The sequence below is a fragment of the Coenobita brevimanus genome, chromosome 58 (genome assembly GCF_032717465.1).
Source record: "Coenobita brevimanus isolate Jiangsu-jjx chromosome 58, ASM3271746v2, whole genome shotgun sequence".
In the NCBI taxonomy this organism is placed as follows: Eukaryota; Metazoa; Arthropoda; class Malacostraca; order Decapoda; family Coenobitidae; genus Coenobita; species Coenobita brevimanus.
Window position 1 is genome coordinate 25,005,702 of NC_137011.1, and position 24,884 is coordinate 25,030,585.

The 24,884-nt window shown below is 41.4% G+C and overlaps 1 protein-coding gene across 1 annotated transcript; it reads right to left on the reverse strand.

The window, feature by feature from the left end:
- Nucleotides 1-2,797: 2,797 nt before the first annotated feature.
- LOC145402693 (glutamate receptor ionotropic, delta-2-like) lies at nucleotides 2,798-24,616 on the reverse strand. Its single transcript, XM_080274666.1, has 9 exons — nucleotides 24,423-24,616; nucleotides 23,539-23,629; nucleotides 17,785-17,949; nucleotides 16,878-17,010; nucleotides 15,843-16,060; nucleotides 14,726-14,903; nucleotides 13,498-13,597; nucleotides 3,265-3,411; nucleotides 2,798-2,945 (listed from the first exon to the last, which is right to left on the reverse strand). Exons 1-9 carry the CDS (start codon nucleotides 24,614-24,616, stop codon nucleotides 2,798-2,800), a joined length of 1,374 nt encoding a protein of 457 aa, XP_080130792.1.
- Nucleotides 24,617-24,884: the final 268 nt, after the last annotated feature.

Below are 24,884 nucleotides of genomic sequence, written 5' to 3' on the forward strand. Positions count from 1 at the left end.
CCGTTAATAAAAAAAAAATTCCTCAGAGAAAAAGTTTTCGGCAGATCGGCATAATTTCTGGAGGCATCATAGTTTCTGCACCGCTCTTCAAAAGTAATGACCTGGCAATTGTGGGGTCTCAGATGCGCAGCTGTAGGGGCAGGTTGATTAGTACCATACCAGCAGCAGAGGGAGAAAGTAGAGCAGCAGGGCATTTAAATCGTACTCTACCTCCGTCCCGTGCGCGCATCATATTTGGCCATATCAATAGTGTTTGTGTTCTTTTTGGGCACTATTGTGATTAGATTTGGTGTTTGCAATAGGGAATTAGGTTTGTTAGAATCATTCCTGGCCTTTATCATCTGTTGGCCCAACGACACTTGTGGTAGGCCTACCATGTTTTTCGCCGTGTCCCAATAACAACACTCCCTCCACCCTGCACCCAATGTGAGTATTCTACCACTGAACAATAGTGACAGTGAATCATGTCAATATAGTGTGCAATAGCTAGTGAGCAAGGGTGAAATGTTTAGCAGGGGGAGGTGGGAAACTGTGTTACGACACGGCGTTGTATTGAACGGAATATTTGCCAAGGTTGAATGAAATCCTTGCTTTATGCTGATATACGGTGGATAGTGTTATTGTACAATAGATAAGAGTATAGTGCAATGAGCGTAGGTGATAAAATATTGGCTAGAGCATGAGTCACGTAAGCCTTCCAGCCACGGCATGCCATTGTCAGGAGAGGATAAATAGAGGAGGTTTTTATAGGGATATTTCATTTTATCAATTGTTATATTTATTCCGCAAGTTTTTTGTGTGAAATAAAGCATGAATGTTATAGTAAATATGTTTATCGTATGCTTGTGTGGATGAATATAAACACCACGTCGTGCTCGTCAGAAAATATCGTCTGTGATACCGTAGGTATCGCAAATGTGACATACAGAGCACGTTCATGTACTGTTGTGGAGAAATATACTGTGTATCTTATATATTGATAGATTTGGTTATGTTTTACGTGAAAAAGACAGTGAAAGAGTGACCCACGTGCTCGTAAGGAAGAGCGCTTCTCATTCACCTAGGTTAGCACAAAGGTAGCTACATGCAACGCCAAGTTAGTAACACGTGCATTTACATTTTATTGTTGAAATATACTATGTATCTCATAAAGTGATAGACTTGGTTATGTATTATGTGAAAATAACGTGAAAGACTGACCCACGTGCTCGTAAGGAAGGAAACGTCTCTAACACCTGAGTTAGCACAAAGGTAGCGAAATGCAACATGAGATACGTAATTTGAGATGGTGTTATATACTGTATATCTCGTAAAATGCTATATTTGGTTCTGGGCTCTGTGAAAAAGTGAAAGTGAACCATGTGATCATCTGAAAATCATGGTCTGCTACACCTTACCGACACACACACACACACACACACACACTACAAAACTCCTCACCTCCCAGCCCGTCTGGTCCTGCAGGAAGATCGTCACCACTGGAGAAGTAGGTGATATTCTTTTTTTTATTTATCTATTTACCTCTATATCAGTACATTTACACATGCATATACAGTATATTGTTATTTACCTCAACAGGGTAATGAGTACAGCTTAAGTTTCAGTTGGTAGCAACAGGCTTAGTGTTCATATGTGGTTTCTGAAAGGACTAAAAACTAAACAGAAGTAATTATATAAAATAGTTGTTGGTATAAAATCAAAGAAAACATAGCTAGCAAGCATACAAAATGTTAGTGCGTGACAGGAAAATACCTTACGTGAGCGCGGCTGGCTGTGGTTCAGCGCGCGGCAAAATACACCATACTTTTTTGCATTTTTCTCGAAAACTATGAGGTCTAGGACCACCGGTGTTTGCTGAAATGAAAGCCAATGAAATTCTGCATAGGATGATGAACTGAAAGCATAACAGTGGCAAGAAAAGTTCTTCGCAAACGATCCAAGAAAAAAAAAAAAATCTGCCGAAAATGGGTTTTACTTTTTTGCTTATTACTCGAACACCATACCTCGTATCAAACTGGGACTTCCAGCATGCGAAAGCTAATAAAATTCTCTTTCTAATTATGGTATAACATGTAGAGATTGATTAGTAAACATTCGACTTATGATGTTGGGAAGTGAGATGTTTGTTCATGATTGTTTATTCTTGAGGCCCTACAGTATGTATAGTGTGTTTTTTTGTTTTTTTGTTTTTTTTTGCTTATCATGTAGAACAAACATTGACGAATAAGAATATGTGGGTTTTGTGGCAAAATAAATATGTTTGGGTGGTGAAAATAAGCCAAGAATACGTTATTTTGGAGCACACGGCAGGCAGAGGGGGAGGGGAGAAACGTCGGCGTGTCATAAAACAAGAAACTTACGAAACTTATGTGTGCGTGAAAAGATGAATAAGACATATAACATAGACATTGTCAATCCCTGTTCTATATGGTGACACTGGTGTGACACTATTAGGCTTCTTGGGCTGCTGAAACCTAGGCTAATCAAAAGTGGCGCCCGGGCGTAGGAGGCTGGTCATCAGGCGTGCCCTCAAGAAGGGGAAACGGGACTACTGAAGGGGGTGAGGTAGTCTGGGTGTGGCTGTGGTCTGGTGTACAGGGAGGACCATCCTTAGCGGGGTCTCGACCTGGGAGGCGGCCCTCAGGACTGGGGCCAAACAAGGCCAACAGACGCACCTGTCATCTTCTGTTCCTGGTGGAGGGTGGCCTGCAGGACAGGCTTGGGAGGTCCCACCCCAGGGTTCTGGGGATGTCCCTGGGTTGCTGGGGGCTGTGGTCACCACTAGGCTGGACTGCCATCAGGAGCTGCCTGTCGTGTCTCTCTTCTGGGTGACGTCCATCAGTACTGGGTGTCGTCCAGGGGTGACCTGTAAGGGCTGGATCCCCTCTCCTGGGATAGGACCCTGCCACCACTCCTCAAACGGTAGCTCCTCCGGGGGACTGTACCTGCGAGGAGAATGAGAGGGGCGTCCCGCTCAGCCTCCAGATGATAAGTGAGCCAAGCCAGAGACTTCCTCCGAAAGGGTAGCCCTAGAGACAGTAGATGAAGTGGCCGACCCTTCCCTGACATGGACAGTGGCTGACGTTGCGGTTCCACAAGCTCTAAGGGCAATAGCTGAAGGGTGTACAGTGGCCAACCCTTCCCCTTTATGAACAGTGGCTGATACCGCGGTGCAGTTCCCTGAGGAGGAGGCAGATCAAGGGCGAACAGTCACTGACCCTTCCACGACATGGACAGTGGGCGACATCTTGGTTCTTCCTTTACCTGGCTTGCCAGCATACAGTGGCAGTCACGTCCAACCCGGGGCGTACAATGGCCGCCACCGTGGGGCTGGTTCCAGGGGTGGGTGCAGTTGAGGGGCATACAGTGGCCGACCCTTCCCCGGTATGGACCGTGGTCGATACCGTGGTGCTGCAGGGGGTCAACAATTAAAGGACGTACAGTGGCCGACCCTTCCCCTGTATGGACAGTGGTTGATTCTGCAGTGCTGCTTGGGACTGTCTGTGGACGAGTCCCACCCCGATCCTGGCGAGTGCTGGTCCGGCTGTGATATATAGTGCGCTGGTACTGTTTAGTTGTAGTTGGCTGTGTTGAGGGGGAAGAGAGGAGCAGGGCCTTGGTACACCTGGACCCGTGTCCCTTGGCCCTGGCGTCCTCTCTGCCTGCCCGTCTTTTGTCTCCTTCTGGGGTGGGTGTGGGACCGTGGGGCCGTCCTAGGGTGGGTGTCTCCACGGGGGGGTGTATTTCAATAATAATGATAATAATAATAATAATATAGTAGTAGTAGTAGTAGTAGTAGTAGTAGTAGTAGTAGTAGTAGTAGTAGTAGTAGTAGTAGTAGTAGTAGTAGCAGTAGTAGTAGTAGAAGTAGTAGTAGTAGTAGTAGTAGTAGTAGTAGCAGCAGCAGCAGCAGCAGCAGCAGCAGCAGTAGTAGTAATAGCAGCAGTAGTAATAGCAGCAGTAGTAATAGAAGAAAAAGTAGTAGTAGTAGTAGTGGTAGTACTAGTTCTTGTTGTAGTAGTAGTAGTTTGTCCACAAATATCAAGGAGACGTGGGAAGCCTTTCACATGCCTCTTCCTCACTCCATTATCCTTGGAATACTAGCTTCGTTTCCCTAACACATCAACTGTTACCACACACTGTAAAATCAACGGACTCATACACCAATTGATCATTACCATACACAGCACCCAATCATACGATTTGTAAACACTATATCAAGCAGTAAATATGACAATAACTGCCAGTACAACAATCACTTACATACAAACCACCAGCGTGGCCAGGTGGTATAGAAGTGTGGCATACAAAAACATTTAGGCAAAGATTCTTATACACATCCTAGATAACACTGTTTTAAACACACACACACACACACACACACACACACACACACACACACACACACACACACACACACACACACACACACACACACACACACACACAGACTAGAGATGGCTTCTTAGAAAGAGATTGATGAAATTAAAAAACAGTTGCACTTGCAGAAGGAAGAAATAAAAAAAATAGGAAAGGAAGTCAACAAGAAAGACACAACAATAGATGAGCTGACAATAGAAGTGGGTTCACTTAGGAGGAAAATTAGTGAAATGGCAAGGACAATAGTCAACCATGAGAATATTATGGAAGAGTTAAAAAATGATAAACAGACAATTAGGCAAGTAAGCAATCTGATAGATCAGAGCAGTGATATTGAGAAGATAACACAGGTGAATGAGGCTGTGCAAAGCTACGAAAATGTTGTGGAAATCACTTATGCTGAAATTGTGAAAGTAAAGAAAGACTTAGAAACAAGGATGGAAGAAAAAAGCATTAGAAAGGAAGTGAAAAGAATAATCCAAAACAACCCTAAATTTGTCAGAGATTCAGCAGATATCAACACATCTATAGTAATCACTGGTATGGAAGAGGAAGAAGTAAGAAACAAGATCTTGAGAGACAAAAGGAGATGGCAAATGTAATGAAGATATTGAAAGAAGTATCAGAGGAAATCTGTAATAAAGTCATAAAAGAACACAAAAGATTAGGGAAATATGAGAGAAACAAGTCAAGGTTCCTAAAGGTAACCTTCCAGAGTGTAAACACTGTGGAGGAGATACTGAAAAATGCAAAGTAACTTATGGAGAAAGAGGAGTTCAAAAATGTAAGGATAAAAAGATGCCTAACACAAGAGGAACTGGAATTACTGAAAGAGAAGAGAGAGGAAGCAAAAACAAAAAATGAGAGAAGATCAGAGGAGGAGAAGAATACATTTTTTTTTACAAAGTAATTGGATTGCAGGTACGATAATGGTCCATAAACAGGAGGGAATAAGAAGGAGGAAGGTAGTAGCACCAAGTCATGACAAGTATATAAATAAGATGATTAAGTTGACGTACTGAAATGTGGATGGAATGGTATTTAAATTTTTATAGATGAATGATTATATCAGAGAAAATGTACCACATATAATATGCCTAACTGAAACAAAATTAACACCAAGGATATCAAATGACATCCTAAACTTAGAGGAATACAATATATGGAGAAGAAATAGGAACTTAAAAAAAGGAGGAGGAATCATAATACAAAGAAAAATCTAAAATTCAAAGAAATAGAACTAGATATACCCTCAGAAGTAGAACTGATTGCAGCAGAGATTAATACATCTGAAGGGAAAGTAACTGTGGCCAATTTGTACATGCCTCCCAGATCAAACACATGGGAAAAAGGCGAATATGAGAATCTGGCAGGGAGTACAATTCAGAGTTTAAGAGCATTACTACATACAATGGAAGAGAAATCGGAAAGAATTATACTAACTGGAGATTTTAATACAAATATAAATTGGAATACTCTAGATATACAGTAATAAGCTGTGAAACCTGCTGGGACCAAATGTTCCTGGATCTCATGCAGGAGTTTTTCCTAACGCAACATGTAAGGGACAATACAAGAAAAAGAGGACTCGATGTACCCTCAGTGCTAGACCTTATATTTACTAGGCAAGAAAACGATATTGACATTTTAAAATATCACCTTTCATTTGGCAAAAGCAACCATGCAGTACTAAATTGCAACTTCAGGATTGCATATGACATAGTTAACAGCAATGAAAGTTACAGAAAGAGCCTAAACTATAAAAAGGAAAACTATCATGACCTAAAGAAGTACTTCTTAGAAACTGATTGGGAAAATGAGCTTAGAGGACAAAATTTAAATGCTATAAATAAAAAATTCTGTGAACTTTATGAAGTAGGATTCCAGAAGTACATCTCACAGCACAAAGAGGCAGAAAAGAAAAAAAGAAATGGTTCAATACAGAATGTAAAAAATCACAAGAAAAATGAGCTTTGCTCTGGAATAGATTCAGAATACAGAATAGTGAAAGGGCATATAACAACTATAAAGAGGCAAGAAACGATTATACAAGAATAAGGAGGGAAGCCCAAAAACAGTTTGAGGAGGATATCATAAACAAAAGTAGTGATCAACTGCAGCTATTTTACAGCTACATCAGAAGCAAACCCAAAGTAAAAGATAAAATACAATCCATTATGGATGAGGGAATTACCTATACAGTACACAAAAGAAGTATATTTGTGAAGCACTAAATAAGAATTTCCAATCAGTTTCTACAGAAGAAAATAGTTTTGAGAGAGATTATGTGGAACATGCATGCCGACACATGCTACCAGATATACAAATATCAGAAAAAGAAATACAGGAGGAATTAATTAAATTAGACAAAAGAAAAGCAAATGGTCCTGATGAAATTTCATGTTGGGTGCTACATGAATGTGCAAAGGAGTTAAGTATACCATTATCTTTAATTTTCAAGAAATCCTTGAGACAAGGTAAGCTACCTGATATTTGGAAGAAAGCAAACACTGTTCCCTTATTCAAGAAAGGGAATAGACATAATCCACTCAACTACCGACTCCTCGAGCCTCACAAATTTTTAATGAGCGCATTAAAAAATCGTGGCCGCCTCACGACTTGCCAAAAGTCGGGTCACAGTTGCGTCGTAGTCGGGAGTGTCGTAGGTCAGTCCTGAAGCAGTCTTAGCTCAATTGGATGTGTTGTGATGCGTTCGTTGCGTGTCAGCATGCAGTCGCCGACAAAAAAAACATTCCGACTGCATAACAAGTCACCGACCATGACTAGACCGTGATCAGACTGCAACCAGACCCCGAGTCGGAGGAGGATCGGGGTGTGGGTCGTCATGCATTCCCTGAACGCGTCACACAGTCGTGTTGCATTCTTGGGTGGTCGTGGCTGACAAAAATCCATTAAAATTTCAAATTTGAAGACTAATTGCTCCGTCGCCTCATGGTCGCCTCACAGTTGCCTCGCAGTCACCTTATGATCTGGTCGCATTCTTGAGGATGTCACGACCAGTCATGAGGCAGTCATGAGCATATTAGATTCAGGGCCAGTAGGGAGGCGTGGGAGCCAACTAGGACACGACCTTTAGTCCTGCCACGGTCGGGCCTTGAGTCGCATATGTATGACAGGGGCTTAAGGGGAAATTTCTCTTCATGGAGAGAAGTGACTAGCAGAGTTCCACAGGGCTCAGTGCTGGCACTACTCATGTTTTTAGTGTATAGAAAAGATATGGACAGTAACATTGGAAATGAAAGCTATCTAAATATGTTTGCTGATGATGCAAAAATACAAAGGACAATTAATAATGCAGACTCATGTAAAAAGCTACAAGAAGAATTAAATAAACTTTATGAATGGAGCAATATATGGCAAATAGAATTCAGTGTGGACAAGTGTCATGTAATCAAGTTTGTTAATAGTGAAAAAAGACCTGATTGGAACTATAAGTTAAGAAATAAAACCCTACACACATCAGAAAGAGAGAAGGACCTACGTTTGATTATCAATAACAGACTATCTCCGGCTGACCACATCAGTGAGAAGGTACGGAACATGTATTCACTGCTTGCAAATAAGAGAATAGCGTTCACATACATAAATAAAGACATGCTAAGAAAGATAATGACATCATTCATCAGACCAACCCTGGATTATGCATCAGTAGTCTGGAGTCCTCATCTCAAAAAACACATAGACAAGATTGAAAAACTACAAAGGGCCGCTACAAGATGGGTACCAAGCTTAAGGGATCTAAGCTACGAAGAAAGACTAGAAAAACTGAATCTGCCTACACTATAGGAGAGAAGGAAAAGAGCAGACATGATGATGCTATATAAATACATATCAGTGAAGGAGAAAATAGACATAAATGATTACATAATCTATGAGGAAGCATCAGCGAGCAGACACTGTAAAAAACTGCATAAAAAGAGAGCGATAAAGACGTAAGGAAATTTAGTTCCCCAAATAGAGCAATTGATCAGTGGAATGCGCTACCGAATGAAATAGTGTGTGCAAAAACAGTTCACAAATTTATGGATATGTACGACAAAAATGATTTAAGACACGGGACAGTATGAGCTTGACACATTCCCGTAAAGATACAATTAGGTAAGAACACACACACACACACACACACACACACACACACACACACACACACACACACACACACTGTTCTTCACCCCTAAACTGCGGGGTTGTTTTGGCGCTCCTTGCGTGTCCCGCGAGGATATTAGCGCTCTGACAGACTTTGTAAAAATATTTGCCAAAAATCAGTTATTAGTCCTAGAATATTATAATTAAATATGCCTGTGGCACATACCTTTAGCTTTCTCCTGGGATGTTTGTTGAGCCTTCGTCGAGTACCATAGGACTTATGGAGACTTCTGAAGTAAGGTAACGAAGTCTCCACTTTACACTTCCTGACACCCCGTAATATGATTACCACAGCCTGATATTATCATTAGAAACATTATTCTATGATTTTCAAATAGTTTGGAATCCATTCTCCCCCCCAAAAAAAAAACACTGTGAAAGCAATGAAAATTACAAGCGTGTACCAATTTCCCACCTGCACTCGTACGCCGCTGGTATTCAGTCATTTATTATTCATAAAAACACTCACACTTTATATTTCTGTTATTATATAACACATATATATATATGCAGTCTTTATCCATAAGTTTCCTTCAGTAATAGTAGTTTATTGTCACTGTAGGCATTCAATTTCTCTTTCAGAAAATACGTTGCATTCACTTTCTCGTCCTGTATACTAGCGTTGAAAGAGAATCTGTCACTTCCACTTTCATTTTCATAACTCATAGTATTCATACTTGCTTGAGTGAAACTTTCACTTTCATTACTCCTAGTATATATACACGTATTCTTATATTACTACTCATTTACATTTCTATTTACATTCTCTATTTTATTTACATTATTTACATTTCTATTTTATTTACACTGTGTTATGCACTGTCACTTGCAGTAACTTATAAAACTATTTTCCACTGTTCACTTATATTTAAATTCATTGCTTTCTCTTGCTGTTTACACATTATTTACATTTCCACTTGCACTGTTTTACTCACCAGAAAGATCATAGTCACTGTCCATCGTTTTCATTGATAAATTAGCCACTTGACGTTCAACAGCAGCCACTTAGCCCTTTACCCCTTTCCACACGAGGTTCAGTACGGGTAGAGGTCACAGGGCTAAAATGCGGTGGAGGGCTAAAAAGCGGAAGAGGACAGGCGCGAATCCGACATTGTTTCACCTTGAAAGACGACAGTAAACTGAATGCTGTGGTGGCCTAGGGGCAGTGAAAGGCTGCCAATATCAGCGTGGTGACAGCTGCTAATATAAGCGCTATGAAATGATTGGCAGGAAATCTAGACAATACATAATAAATTAGGTAGCTCCAGGTGAATGTAAATATCACTTAGGCTTCTCCCTTCCCTTCTTATATATATTTTTATTACGAGAATAGATTATATGGCATATTTCAAGCAGAAATAAACAGGGAAAATTAACGAACGAGTGCACGTGAGGTGTTGTCTGGTGATAAGTAGCCAATTCCAGGTGTATGGCATTATTACTTACCTTATTTCTTTTTTGTATATATTATTTTGTATAAGAACAGGGCATAGGGCTTATTTCAATGGATGAAATCAGTGGAAAATTCCGGGGAAGATTTACTTTGTGCAGCCTGGCGAAGGCAGGCGAGAGGAGAGGGTAATGGAGGGGAGGTAGGGAGGGGTGTCAAGAACAGGAAGAAATGACTAAATTGTCAACAATGGATGGGAGTACAGATGAGATTAGGAGTGCTGACTACTGTAGTGTTGGACATTGGCAGTACTGATAGATGATACAAGCCACCACTTGAAAGCCTGGGCGAATTCAAAATAACACAGAATCACAAAAGTGATGCCCCCGGTACTATCCCTTGCTCCCAAGTGCCACGAAAGTGAAGCCCCGCGGTTAAGGGGTTAAAAAGTTATAAATCATATTTTATATAATATCTCATCACACATATAAAGCCACTGACAGTAGATAAATCAGTAAATATTACAGTTAATAGCATAATCATCATCATCATCATCTAATCCTATGTTGCCCCATGAGGAGCGTAGGAACTTGGGGCTAGGCAAGTTGGTCCTGACATTAAAGATAAGAGTGACCAGCCTCACTCATCCCTGAGTGCATTACATGGGCAATAAACCCCAACCATCCCTTGGATATAAACCTGCACAGGCTCAATCCGATTGGAGCACCTTAATTACCCACTAAAGCACCAGGCACCATAATTTGGTCATATGGTTATCACTCACTCAGTGTAGAGGCCCCCGTAGGCAGAAGGAAGAGAAAGATAGAAGAGGGAGTGCAAAAGTCACCCGTAAGCAGAAGGAAGAGGAAAGAGTGAAGGAAAGAAAGACAGAAGAGAAAAGAAGAGAGGAAAGGGCAGACACCCAAAGCAACACTACATCCAGTGATTGGATGGTGAGCGCTCCCACCTATCACCGAATAGCATAATAATAATTATGTTAGTTGCAATATATTTTTCTAATTCTAATTCTAATTATAATGACAACAAATTTGGTTATAGCACCATAGTTTTCAATACACTGTTGTTATTACATACAGTAGTATTAGGAGTAATTTTGATATAATTTCATTGGAATAGACCTATCATAAACTCTATAACAAAAAAGAACTATTTACACAATCCCCACAAAATTTCTATCACTGTCTTATAATTATAATCAGTACCAATTAATCCTTGTCAACCCAATGTGCCTTACTTAACTAAAATGCCTTTGCCTTATCATAATTACCACAACACAGCAACCCCGCATCACACATCGCCTGCTGCAACACCAACACACACCCTGCCCCTACACCACACACCACACTACCCTCACCCCAAAAACATAACGCCTAAACAACCAGTAACACAAAAAAAGGCTGTCTCGAACCACACCACACGGCAACCACGCATAACACATCATCTGATGCAACACCAACACAAACTGTTCCCACACCACCCACCACACTACTCTCACCCCTACACCATAATGCCTAAACATCCATTGTCATTAAGCAAGGCTCTATTGCATCACACCACAACACATCACAATCAAGCTTAGTATCATGCATAATCTGCTGGAACACCAGCACATACGCTGTCCCAACACCAGACACCACACCACTCTCACCCCTACACCATAACGCCTGAAGACGCAAAATCACTAAACAGGGCTCAATTGCACCACACCACGCAACAACCACCTATCACACATCATCTGCTGCAACACTAACACACACACTGCCCCAACACCACACACCTCACCATTCTCAGCCATACACCATAACGTCTAAAGACCCAGTATCACCAAACATGACCCTATTACACCACACCGCACCACAACCACGCATCGCACATTATTTGCTGCAACACACACACACACACACCACTTTCACCCCTACACCGTAACTCCTGAAGACCCAGTAACTTTAAGCAAGGCTATACAGTATTGCACCGCACACATTGGCCACCTATATAATGTTGAATAAAGAAGCATTGTTTAATTCAGTTCAAACTTTAAAAAAATTGCAATGTCAGTTAAAATTAATTATTAGTAAATGGCAAAATAATCAGATGTTAAATGATATGCCAGAATAAAGTAATAGTAGTCGTTGTAGTAGTAGTAGTAGTAGTAGTAGTAGTAGTAGTAATAATAATAATAATAATAATAACAATAATAAATAATAATAATAATAATTATAATCATGATAATAATAATAATAATAATAATAATAATAATAATACAGTAATAATAATAATAATAATAATAATAATAATAATAATAATAAAGCTGAATCTGTAATATTTTAGATTAACAGCTATACACAGCATAAGACTAGACGACGAAGAGGGATAACCCTGAAACAGCCACTTTTTGCCACTTACTGGTTTAGCAACTACTATATGCCAGGGACCCCTCTCCTTCTCAATAGCTTCCTAGGTTTGGATGCCGATGCTAAAGGTGGCTGTGTGGTTTTCCAGGTCTCCTTCTGTTTTGGTGTATAACACACTAAAGTATAACACTGGGTCTGTGAGACCCAGGTGTACTGGATAAGGGGAGCTGAAATTTACTGCTGTGTGATGCAAATTTTTTCACCCTGTGAATTGCCCTCTCCACACCACGAAGACCCTTCATGCCACTAGCTTTGACAGCAGTGCGAGCATCATTGTGTTGTTTCTTTTCTTATGGGGTCCATGTAAACAGAAACTGTAAAGATTTTTTTCAAAAATTTGCCTAAAATGCTTTAAATATGTTAATTTTAATTGTATATTCATTATTGCATAGTAAATTGAACCAAAAAGGTTATAGATTTGTCAAGGATTCAGTAAATAAAACACAAGTTTTTTTTTTTTTCTATTTTGTGGGTCTGTGAGACCCAGGTGTACTAATGGTGTATAGGCGCAAGTAGGTGTACTGTTTAGGATGCTAGTAAATAAACTGTATAATCTAGTTCATGTATTGTACTATCGATGAGTAACTTGAAATCTATCACTCCTTAAGCTCTAATCATCCAATATTTCTATTTTTGTTTTGAGCTGTACATTAGTTTATCATAATCCCATCCCTATAAATAAGTGAGTAAGAAACACCATCATCATCTTCACATCATCATCAGTATTATAATGCTGAATCAAATTTCCATCTAACAATGAGGTAAAGCAGGGTATTTTAAAATGGCATAATATGGGAGAACTATCAGCAGCATATTCACTTGGTTAACACAATCATCCACCTCCACGAAAATTTGTTGCGTGGTTTTGGAGATTTCGTATCGCATCATAGCGATTTTTATTCTGCATATTATATCCCTTGCATGTGAATGATGCAAATAGTGTAGGTATTACAACGACATGAGATGACTAAGAGAGATGAAATATGCAAAATAAATCGGTAAGGAGGTGTTATGAGGCCTCTTATACCACCTAGAATACGGTCCTCAATGCAGTGAGTCATACGAAGATTTGCTTGGCATTTAAGCATTATGGTAAAAAAAAAAAAATAATAATAATAAGGTGCGTACTTGCGTCCAAGGGCAGGAACGAGGAGACTATCCTTACGACCCGCCATGGCCTCCACGGCGGGTATGTACCGCATATTACCTAGGCTGAACACACACCCGCCTGTGAGGTACCAAAAGTAGAGTGGATTGTTCATATTATACACCAGTCTTACACACTACACGCTATGGTCATAGGTTAGAATTTAATTTCTTCATGAAACAAACAAACCAAGGTTTTAAAGAGTCTTTGTGGAAGGACCTAATGAAACCTTTTGAGTGTGGCAGTTTTTACTGATCTTAAAAAAAAAAAAAGTAAAACTTGATCTTGTATCCATAAATTAGATAACTATGGGCCTGCCAATTTAAGTGGGTTAAAAGTGGAGGAGGTGATTTTTTATTTTCGTGATTCATACAATTAGTTTACTGCTGTTAACGCGAGGCGTCCCGTCAACATGTATACGCAATGCAACGATTTGTCATGGTGATTCCCGACGACTTGTTTACACTTTTTGCAATTGCGAGGTCCGTCATATGCACATTTTCCATGTTTTGCGGGTGATTTTTGGTAGGCATATGTGGGAGACCTTCCTCTACCGACCGCCAGGGGGTGACACTGCCTGGACCCGCGTTACCCCCCCCTCGCACGCTATTTTCTCGGCAACTCACCTGTTAGCTGTGACCTGGCCAGTAAAGACCTGTCACACTATGGTCTCTCCTCCAACAACGAAATTCAAAGTGAAAGTGATTCCCAATGTGGAGGACAAATATTACGTGGCGTTAGAGGAAGAAACGAGCAGAAGTGATTACGAGGTAACATTGCCATGGAAGGTGCGGTATGTTGATGTGTTTAGTGAGTGAAACAATGCTTATATCACCTATATTATTAGTGAAAACGAGTATACTCGTACTACATATGAACTAGTACCAAGTACCTGTTTTGAGTGTTCTGGAATAGTTACCCCTCCCAAAGAAAACGTCTTCTCTGTAGAGTGGCTCCAGAGAGGACTGTACCAGCTGAGGGGAAGATCACCTGTACAGGGCACTTCTAAGTTCAGGTGAGGACTTTCTCTCTGAATTTTCGATGTTTCTCATAAAAAGAGGAGGTTTTAGCCAAAAAAAAACTTTCCAAAAACCTGCCGGGATGGGGGGGGGGGGTCACTGGCGAAAAACCTGCCGGGAAACAGTGGGTTAAGTTACGGAGATTCTAATGTCCCTGACCAGAAGAGAGAGAGAGAGACATCCATATTACCTGTTCTAGTAAATTCCAATGCCATCCACTTCTTGAGGTAGACATCCAGAGTGATCATGGCAGACTTCCCCTCCAACAGAACAGACTGCGCAACGTCCAGCTGAGCGGTACCAAAGCGCATGATACGATTCTCCTTCCTCAGGTTCCAGATCTTTTGTTTTATGCCACTTGTAGCTGTCTGGGCAGTAGTACCGATATGCCCATTGTAATTACGTGATACCACAATTCATTTACTTTAACCTGATGGAATTATTCGTCTTTTTCCTGCATACTACACGTATCTCGGTGGCAGTCAAAGATAACAATACGGCCATGCATCGTTTCCACAGCACTTTCGTGACCAGCAACATATTTTGCTATTAAACTTTATAGCTCAGCAATCAAGATAGGGAGATGCCAATACGCCTAGTTAGGCGAAGAGAGAATAGTAAATGAACAGATAATTACTACTACAATCTTCACTTTAAACACTGCCTAAAATTCCCATTCTTCCATCTTCAACGCAGGGGTGTAATAAGGTATTAACACTAGACTACGTTGCATGTCTCAAGGAATCGTATTAGACTCACTTCAGTGTGTCTTATATTTACCAACTCTCCGTCTTTAATGCACAGTTGTAACAAGAGATAACCACTAAAATATTATGCACCCGATATTAAATGCTATGGATCGGATGTAGAATCTTAATATTGTCTTATTCTGCCACTGAACTGAGAGAAATAAGCTACAGAATGACTGAAATTTCCACTTAGATAATTCTGACGAACTAAAGAATGTTTGTATTCCTAAGAGTATTTTTTTTTGTTTTATGCAGGTCACTAAAATTTTCACCCATCTTTTTCACAATACCTCCCCCAAAGAACAAGTTTAAATCATTCGTTTTCTTCTCAAAATTAAAACGTAAAGCCTTTTGAAAATTCAACTGGACTTATCTGATTATGTTAACTTTAATGTGTTATCTTGTCTTCTACACACACACACACACACACACACACACACACACACACACACACACACACATACACACATACAAAAACGATAATAACAATTCAAATACAGAGAGAGCAAGAGATAGAGAGAGGGAGCATCTCATGAACACAAAATACCAGAAACTCACCCTAAAAGCCTGGTCTTCGGCGGTTCCCTTGACCAGAATGATCTGAACCGGGTGTTCGAGCAGGTCTTCGAGCGCCTGGATGGGTTCAGGAATCAGCCTCACCGAAAGAAGAGCCATAAGGTTGCCGGAGTAGCTCCGCATCAGCACCAGCGTCATCAGCATCCACACCCCCAGCACCACACGCTCCCACCACCACCAGCTCGAGCCTTCTTCCACGCCTAAAGCAGAGAGATGATGCAAAATTGATCCAAGGTTGGGGCAGGAAATAATTATAGTGTATGGCTTCAAAGATATTTGTCTACTGCATAGAACACTGGACAAGTAACCTACAACCACCTCTAGTAGTTTAAACTTTATGCACAAAGTAAGGCCTTCCCCCTGATTACCGTCCTCTAAGCACTTGACTACTGAAAATTAAGAATAGCTTATTCTGCTCATTTATATATAAATAGTGGTAGGTGGTGGTGACCATCACAGTCTCACTTGATGTAGTGCTACCTAGTTCTCCCTTCACTGTAATCATTCTTATTTAGTGTCTACCCTCCTCTCTTTCTATTTCTTTCATCCTTCCTGTCAATTTTCATTAGTATTCTTTCCACTTCAGGTGGCTCTACACTGAGTAAAAAGCCTAGTGATTTCCTGTAAGTCAGGAAAACATTTACGACGGTGGGTGGTAGGCATGCAGCCCAACAATAGGCTGATGTGGAAGCTTTAATGATGTCATTGTTAACTGGGTAGAGCTAAGCAAATGTGTCACCCATCCGGGAATCAAATCTTTATATTCTTCCTCACGCCTTGCTGTGGCAAGGCGTTGCTTACCACATGGAAACATTGATTTACCGCACAGGATGGCCTTGCAGGGGCAGTTGCTTGATTGCTGTCGATGGGCCCACTTGACCATCAGACAAGGATTACACTGTACTCGGAAACCACAGCAACTAACTCATGATTAAAAACAATTCGTTAGGGTGTGTTGGAAGACTGTGCCTTCTGAATCAGTCATATCTGAAGTATGCTGAGTGTGTTTTACCCTACCTTGCTGCAGCAATACACGAACACAGTGGAAAGAGCTCCTCATCAATCTGGAGCGAGTGAGAGTCTTATCGGGGATACAAGAGGGCATCACCATCACCAACATGTATACAACCAGCGCAGCCAGGATGCCAATCTGTATTGGATTTATGATATGATACAATTTGTCTGTTGAATTTGTCTTTGTTCAGGTACTCTCAACAACAAAAGTTCGGTCGCCTCTCCAGCTTTTCTCTCCACGGTCTTTGAAAATTTTCCAAGTAAATACAAAGCAAAGGACACTGATGACAATTATCTTTACCCAGGTGAAATCAGTATGTTGCTTGCAGCTGATTTGTCAAATGAATTGGGAGAGGCAGCAGGAGTTTTGTTGCCGACTACTTGGGTTAGGCTGTTTGACTAAATAACAAGTTTTAAAAGCAAAATTATTAGGTAGTGCAAACCAAGATCATGTTATTTTGTGTTGGCTTTCGTATAACCATTGTTTCGAGTTTTGTTTCAGAAATCGATTATATTTTATCGCAGAGGTAACTAAATTTTTTACAAAGTCTTGGCAAAACAGAACATTCATATTTTTTGTCGTGATGGCCTTCACTCATACGCCACCGGTCTATAGCCAAATATATATTCTCCAACTGATCCCAGGAATGTCTCTTTAATCTTCTTGTCAAAATCTTTAATATTTGAATCAGCTTAAAGTATACTAATCTGAACTGGGAAGGTTAGGTAAAACGTTAATCAGGCTCTTCAGTATATAACAGACCTTTCCTAAGCTGAAAAAAATTGTCTGTTAGCAGCAAAAGATACACTAAAATGAACGTCACCGGATTCAAGGAAATGAGAGAGAGAGAGAGAGAGAGCTAGAGAGAGAGAGAGAGAGAGAGAGAGAGAGAGAGAGAGAAATCCTTACCCACACATTCGTCGTCAGGGGCTGCAGGAACCCCCACAGTGTAACCTCGGGACTTCCTCTGGGTGCTAAGATTCTTGCGTAGTTGATGGACACGTGGTCTGTGAAGTCGACTGCTGTTGCTCGCTCGGGTGTCATTGTAAACAGTCCTAGGGCAATGTCTGCTTCCTATTGAGGTGGGCAATATACTAAAAGTTATGATCCTTGAACTGTGTGGCGCCTCCTATTTATTTTCATTCAGTACTTACCATATCCACATGGTTGTATTCAACTTAGGGTTGACCTAACAGCGCAACTGTAATTTATGTCTTCTGTTAGGGTGGGGAATATGGAGGCTTGAAGTATTCTATAAAATTTTCACTGATGTACTGTATTTAGTAGGATGCACTTCGAGGTGATGTTAAAGATTCTATCTATCTATCTATCTATAGCCCGAAGCCCTAATCCCGCAAAGGGTGGCCGCAGACAAAACGCCTCCAAGTCGCTCTGTCACCCACCATTTGACTACCCTCCCCCCAACTCACCCCCCCTCCCTCATATACCTCTCAACTCCAACCCTCCACCTCATCCTCGGTCTACCCCTCCCTCTCCCTCCCTCCACCTCACCTACATACACCCTTTTAGTCAGTCTTTCACTCTCCATTCTCTCCACATGTCCAAACCACAGTGTATTTCTCCTAATCTTCTCAACCACATCCACATCCACCCCACAACGTTCCTTCACTTCTTCATTCGTCAACCTGTCCCTCCATGTCACTCCACATGCTCCTCTCAAGTAACTCATTTCCACTGCTCTCACTCTTGACTTGTTCCCCTCTTGCAAGGTCCACGCATCGCTTCCATACGTCAGGGTAGGGATCACAATACTGTCATGCAGTGACTTCTTAACTTCCATACTCACCTCCCTATTTCTCATCACTGCTTTCAGTGAACAAACAACCTTCCTTCCCTGCTGTACCCTTTCACGCACTTCGTCCCCCAAAGTTCCATCCTTACTCATCACATTACCCAAGTACTTGAATGCACTCATATTCTCCATATCCTCACCATCCAACCTCACTGTACACTTTGTGACTTCATTCCTCTAAAACACCATAACTTTACTTTTGTTTACATTAAGTTTCAGCTTCCTCCTCCTACACACTGTCCCAATTTCATTCACCAAACCTTGCAACTCTCATTCATCTTCACTCAACAATACTGTATCATCAGCAAACAGCAGCACCGGAATCTTCCAAATCTCACCCTCATTCATTAGAGCCACTCCCACATCCACTGCCCTACCTTTCACCTCCTTTACAACCCCATCCATGTTTATATTAAACAGCCATGGAGACATCACACAACCCTGTTTCAGTTCCACATTGAGATCAAAGAACTCACTCAGCTCACCATCCACTCGCAGCGTAGCCCTAGCTCCCTCGTACATACTCTTCACAGCACTCAACAATTTCCCCTCCACTCCATATATTCTTAATACCTTCCACATACCTTGCCTATCTATTCTGTCATAAGCTTTCTCCAAGTCCATGAAGGCAGCATACACTTTCCTTCCCTTCTCTAGATACTTCTTCACTAAACATCTTAGAACAAATATGTGATCTACACACCCTTTTCCCTACCTAAATCCCCCTTGTTCTTCTCCAGCTAGCTCCTCTGTCATATGCCTAACCCTATCAATGAGTATTCTACAATACATTTTACCAGTCACACTAAGAAGGCAAATACCCCTATGGTTACCACATACTTCTCTCTCCCCTTTTCCTTTGTATAAAGGAACAATTATACCTGATTTCCAGTCCTCCTGAACCCTTCCCTCTTCCCATGCCAATCTACACAACTTCCATATCCATTCCATAACAATCTCACCCCCATACCTAAGAATTTCACCACACACTCCATCAATTCCTGGGGCCTTTCCCAACTTAATCTTCTTCATCGCTTCCATTACTTCCGCCCTACTGATCTCTTCCTCCCTCCTCTCATCTCTTCTTCTCCCAGCTATTCCCCAACCACTTATACTCGCACTACTCTCACTCTGTACATTCAAGAAATCCTCAAAGTGCTCCTTCCATCTCCTCAATTTATCTCTCTTCTCCACCAACAATCTATTATTCCTATCTTTCACTCCGCTACTATTTCCCCTTTCACACTGCCTTACTTTCTTTATCTCCTTCCAATACAATTTCTTACTCTCCTTCCATTTCACACTCAGATTCCTCCCAAACTCTTCGTCCACTTTCTTCTTACTCTCCTTCACCAGTCTCTTAACCTCCCTTCTCCTGCTCACATATACCTCTCTCTTCTCTCTCATCTTCTCCCCTTCCTCTACTCGCTAACCATTCACTATATACCTTCTTCTTTTGTTCCACAGCTCGTTTCACCTCATCATTCCACCATCCTGTCCCTTGCACACCCTTGCATCTCCTCCTCACTCCACAAACCGCCTCACACGCTGCGCCTGTTTCTTCCGTGAATATCTTTCATACGTCTTCCACCCCTTCCATCTGCTCTAGCTCATACCTTCCCAATCTTTCTTCCACTATGCTCTTATACTCTGTCATTTTCTCACTATCTTGCAATTTCTCCACTCTCCTCACAGGAGATGTTTCCTCCTGTCTTCCCCTTCGTCTCCTCGACCATTTTCTTTGCATCTTTACCTCGGCCATCACTAAGTGATGGTCCGAGACTATTCCCCCACCCTTTCCACACTCTTGCATCCAACACTTGTCTTCTCATTCGCTCATCCACACACACGTAGTCTATCATTGCCTTTCGTTCAACGAGTTCATCAACCATCCTCCTCATTACTCTCCATGTTTATCGGTGGATCATGTTATGACGAAAGTACAGTAGGTGTTGGCTATTGCCAACACCTACTTTCGTCATAACATGATCCACAGATGTCCACCAAAGCACTGCCATTCCCATCTACTTCAGCTGGCACACCCCACTGACCAACCACTCCATCCACTCGTACATTCCCAACTTTGCCATTCATGTCTCCAATCAAAAGCACTCTCTCGCTCCTCTCAAACTTGTCCATACATGCTTCTACTCTCGCCCAAAAGTCATCTTTCACTCTTGCCACTCGGTCCTCTGTCGGGGCATACACACATACAATCACCCACGCTTGTATACCTACTTTCATCCTCACCCATACAATCCTTGCACCCACTGTTCCATACTCTCTTATATTCTCCTTCCACTTCTTGCTTATCATCAGACGTACTCCCTCTCTTGCCCTCTCATTCTCATTGACTCCCGCACATATACCTAAACCATATTCCCATTCTCTCACCCTTTCACCTTTTCATTTAGTTTCAGTCAATCCACATTTTTCCACTTTTGCGTCCTCAAGCACCTGAACAATCTCTCTCTCTTTCACTTCATCATTCACTCCTCTCACATTCCATGTTCCCACCCTAAGAATGTCCTTTGTCCGTTCCTTAGTCGTCAACGTATGGTTCGTCCGGGTCCGAGGCGCTTTATTCGCTTTTTCAGTTAGTTCTTTTTACGGGGTGGGGCACTAACCAACCACCAACCCTTTTAGTCGCCTCGTACGACAAGCAGGGATACTGAGGGAGTATTCTTGAAATCCCCCTACCCCCAGGGGAAAGATTGGTTGACAAAATTGAGAGGAAACTTTTCTATCTATCTATCTATCTATTGCCAGACGCCTCAATCCCGTTTGGGGTGGCCACAAACAAATCGCCTCCAAGTCACCCTGTCCCCCGCCATCTCACTGCCCTGCTCCCAACTCACACCCTCCTCTCTCATATACCTCTCCACCCCATCCCTCCATCTCATCCTCGGCCTCCCCCTCCCTCTTCCCCCCTCCACCTCACTCACATACACTCTCTTCGTCAGTCTTTCACCTTCCATCCTCTCTACATGGCCAAACCACCTCAATGTATTCCTCATAACGCTTCCTATCACATCCACATCCACACCACAATGCTCCTTTATATCCTCATTCGTCAGCCTGTCTCTCCATGTGACTCCAAAGGCTCCTCTTAAATAACTCATTTCCACTGCTCTCACTCTTGACTTGTGTCCATCCAACAACGTCCAAGCTTCACTTCCGTACGTTAGAGTTGGTATCACAATACTGTCATGTAGTAACTTTTTCACTTCCATGCTCACTTCCCTGTTTCTTATCACTGCTTTCAAAGAACCAGCAAGCCTTTCTTCCCTGCTGTATCCTTTCACGCACTTTACCCTCCAAACCTCCATCATTACTCATCACACTACCCAAGTACCTAAACGTACTCACACTTTCCAATTCCTCACCATCCAGCCTCGCTGTACATTCACTGACTTCACCTCTCTCAAAGACCATCACTTTACTCTTCCCTACATTCACCTTTAGATTCCGTTTCTTACACACTTTCCCAAACTCATCCACCAAGCCTTGCAGCTCCCCTTCGTCTTCACTCAACAACACAGTATCATCTGCAAACAACAGTACAGGGAGTTTCCAAACACTATCCTCTCTCACCAGGGCCACTCGAACATCCACTACCCTACCTTGTACCTCTTTTATTACCCCATCCATGTACAGATTGAACAACCATGGAGACATGACACATCCCTGTTTCAACCCAACTTTCAAAGAGAAAAATTCACTTAGTTCACCATCCACACGCACTGCAGCCTTCGCACCATCGTACATACTCTTCACAGCATTCAACAACTTCCCATCTACTCCATATATTCTTAACACTTTCCACAATCCTTGTCTATCCACCCTGTCATATGCTTTCTCCAAATCCATGAAAGCCGCATACAACTTCTTTCCCTTCTCTAGAAACTTTTCCACTAAAGATTTAAGAATGAATATCTGAGCTACACAACCTCTCCCTTTCCTAAAGCCTCCCTGTTGTTCTCCAACTAATTTCTCTGTTCTTTCTTTAACTCTGTCAGTAAGTATCCTACCATACACTTTTCCTATTATACTAAGAAGACAAATGCCCCTCTGATTACCACACACTTCTTTTTCCCCTTTTTCTTTGTACAAGGGAATAATTATACCTGACTTCCAATCCTCCGGGACTCTACCTTCCTCCCAGGCCAATCTGCACATCTTCCACATCCATTCTACTACTATCTCTCCGCCATGCTTCAGCATTTCACCACACACTCCATCAATTCCTGGGGCTTTCCCAGATTTAACTTTCTTCATTGCTTCCACAACTTCTATGCTACTGATTTCTTCCTGTCTTCTCACCTTCCTCTTCTCCCAGCCATTCCCCAGCCACTTATACTCGCATTACTTCCATCCTCTATGTTCAACAATTCCTTAAAGTGTTCTCTCCATCTGCTCACTTTTTCTCCCTTCTCCACTAGTAATCTACCAAGTGCAAAATAATTCCATCGAATGAAATGTAAATCGCAATACCCAGTAGAGGTGCCTTAATATACCTCTGGAAAGTAAGATCCATCTTTCTCCCCATGAAGTTTATGAAGGGATGTGAATGACTACAGAATTAGAGACTAAGGAAGCAAATACTTCCTAAATTATCAGTTTCCATTAAAAAATCAGGCAGGCTAAGCAGGCAAGTAATTACCTAAATTTTCATTTTCCATTTTGTAAAATCATTAATTTTTCCTCCCTGATCTGTTCATACATATACATATTAACCAGTGCCCTCATATCAAAGCAAATCTAATTTCAAAGTACTACTAACTATGTGAAATCTCCTTGAATACCCAGTATTTTAGGAGTAAGTATTAAACGAGAGAAACCTTGCCCACCTCTCTATACACCATGCCAATCATGCCTGTCCACAGCCCGTCACTGGTCAGGTACCCCCACTCCCCATCTTCTGGCCGGATAAATTTGATCCTGGAAAAGTAGAGAGAGAGAGAGAGAGAGAGAGTAAACTAGGTACTGTACAATACTTCTTATATTTCACACAAATCATTGCCTTGTGAAGAGCTGTGACACCTACAAGCGATTTTAGTCACCACTGGGAAGCATCTCGTCCTTTTAAAGCTGGTATAACAAGAATGAATAAAACATCTGGCAGTTCAGTGCTGGCGAATGTGGATATAACTAGTTAAAATTATGGAGTTAAAATTAATCATAAAAAGTAATTTATGTATTGAGACTTTACATTCACTGATATGATTTATATTTCGAGATACCATGTCCTTGACTATGAGTTGTACACATGCTGCTGCTGCTGCTGCTGCTGATGATGATGATGATGAAGATGATTTTTATTATTATTATTAGTAGTAGTAGTATTAGTAGTAGTAGTAGTAGTAGTGGTACAGTTGTTTATGATAAAAGTTGCCACAGATATTAATGAAGCAACATTATGTGGACAGTTTAGAATGTGGGTTTGCAACAAAGTAAATAATAACTGACACTATCGCCCATTTTACTGGACAGTTAGTGGACAGAAAGCTTTCTTTTCTTTCCTGTTTTTATTTCTCTCTTTTATATAATGTATCTAACTCAGTCTACTTTGGAAGGTGAAATGTAATGGTACAAAGATTTTTAATAATCCCAATTGTTTTGCAGCTCTTGGAGACACACACACACACACACACACACACACACACACACACACACACACACACACACACACACATACTATTTCCGTCAAAATATTATGGCTTACTTATCTTACGTGAAATTCATTGATTTGGCGATGGCCTCGATAATAGCGTTTTCGGCGTTGTAGGCGATGATTTTCTTCTCCCCAGGGTGGTCCGGGTCGTCCACGGTCTCAGTTTTCTCAGTGACAACCACGAGTCTGGACACTATCAGCCTCGGTCGATGGACAAACCTAAGCAAGGGATTAGTTGCATAAAACTTTGTCATCGCAGTCTGCTTTTCACCCGACACTCATCCGCACCCCCTTTCACATTAGTTGATGGTCAAGTATAGTTAGACTGGAAGATAACTTTGACTAGCAACCAAGGAGATTCATCCCTTCCACAAAACAAAGTTCATCAAATTTCTTGCAACCACGTTTTAAACAGACTTTGAGAGGACCATTTCCCTCTGATGAAAACAAACAAGCTAAAGTCTAACACACACCCTGCTGTTTTTACTTTAGTATGACCTAATATGCTTTATACCCATCTTG

Excerpts from the sequence above, each read along its gene's own strand:
- LOC145402693 (XM_080274666.1), bottom strand. The coding sequence starts at position 24,616 with ATGACAAAGTTTTATGCAACTAATCCCTTGCTTAGGTTTGTCCATCGA. Across the intron at positions 17,950-23,538 it reads TTGGCATGGTGTATAGAGAG|GAAGCAGACATTGCCCTAGG; the intron begins GTGGGCAAGGTT and ends CCACCTCAATAG. Across the intron at positions 16,061-16,877 it reads TCGTGTATTGCTGCAGCAAG|GCGTGGAAGAAGGCTCGAGC; the intron begins GTAGGGTAAAAC and ends TCTCTGCTTTAG.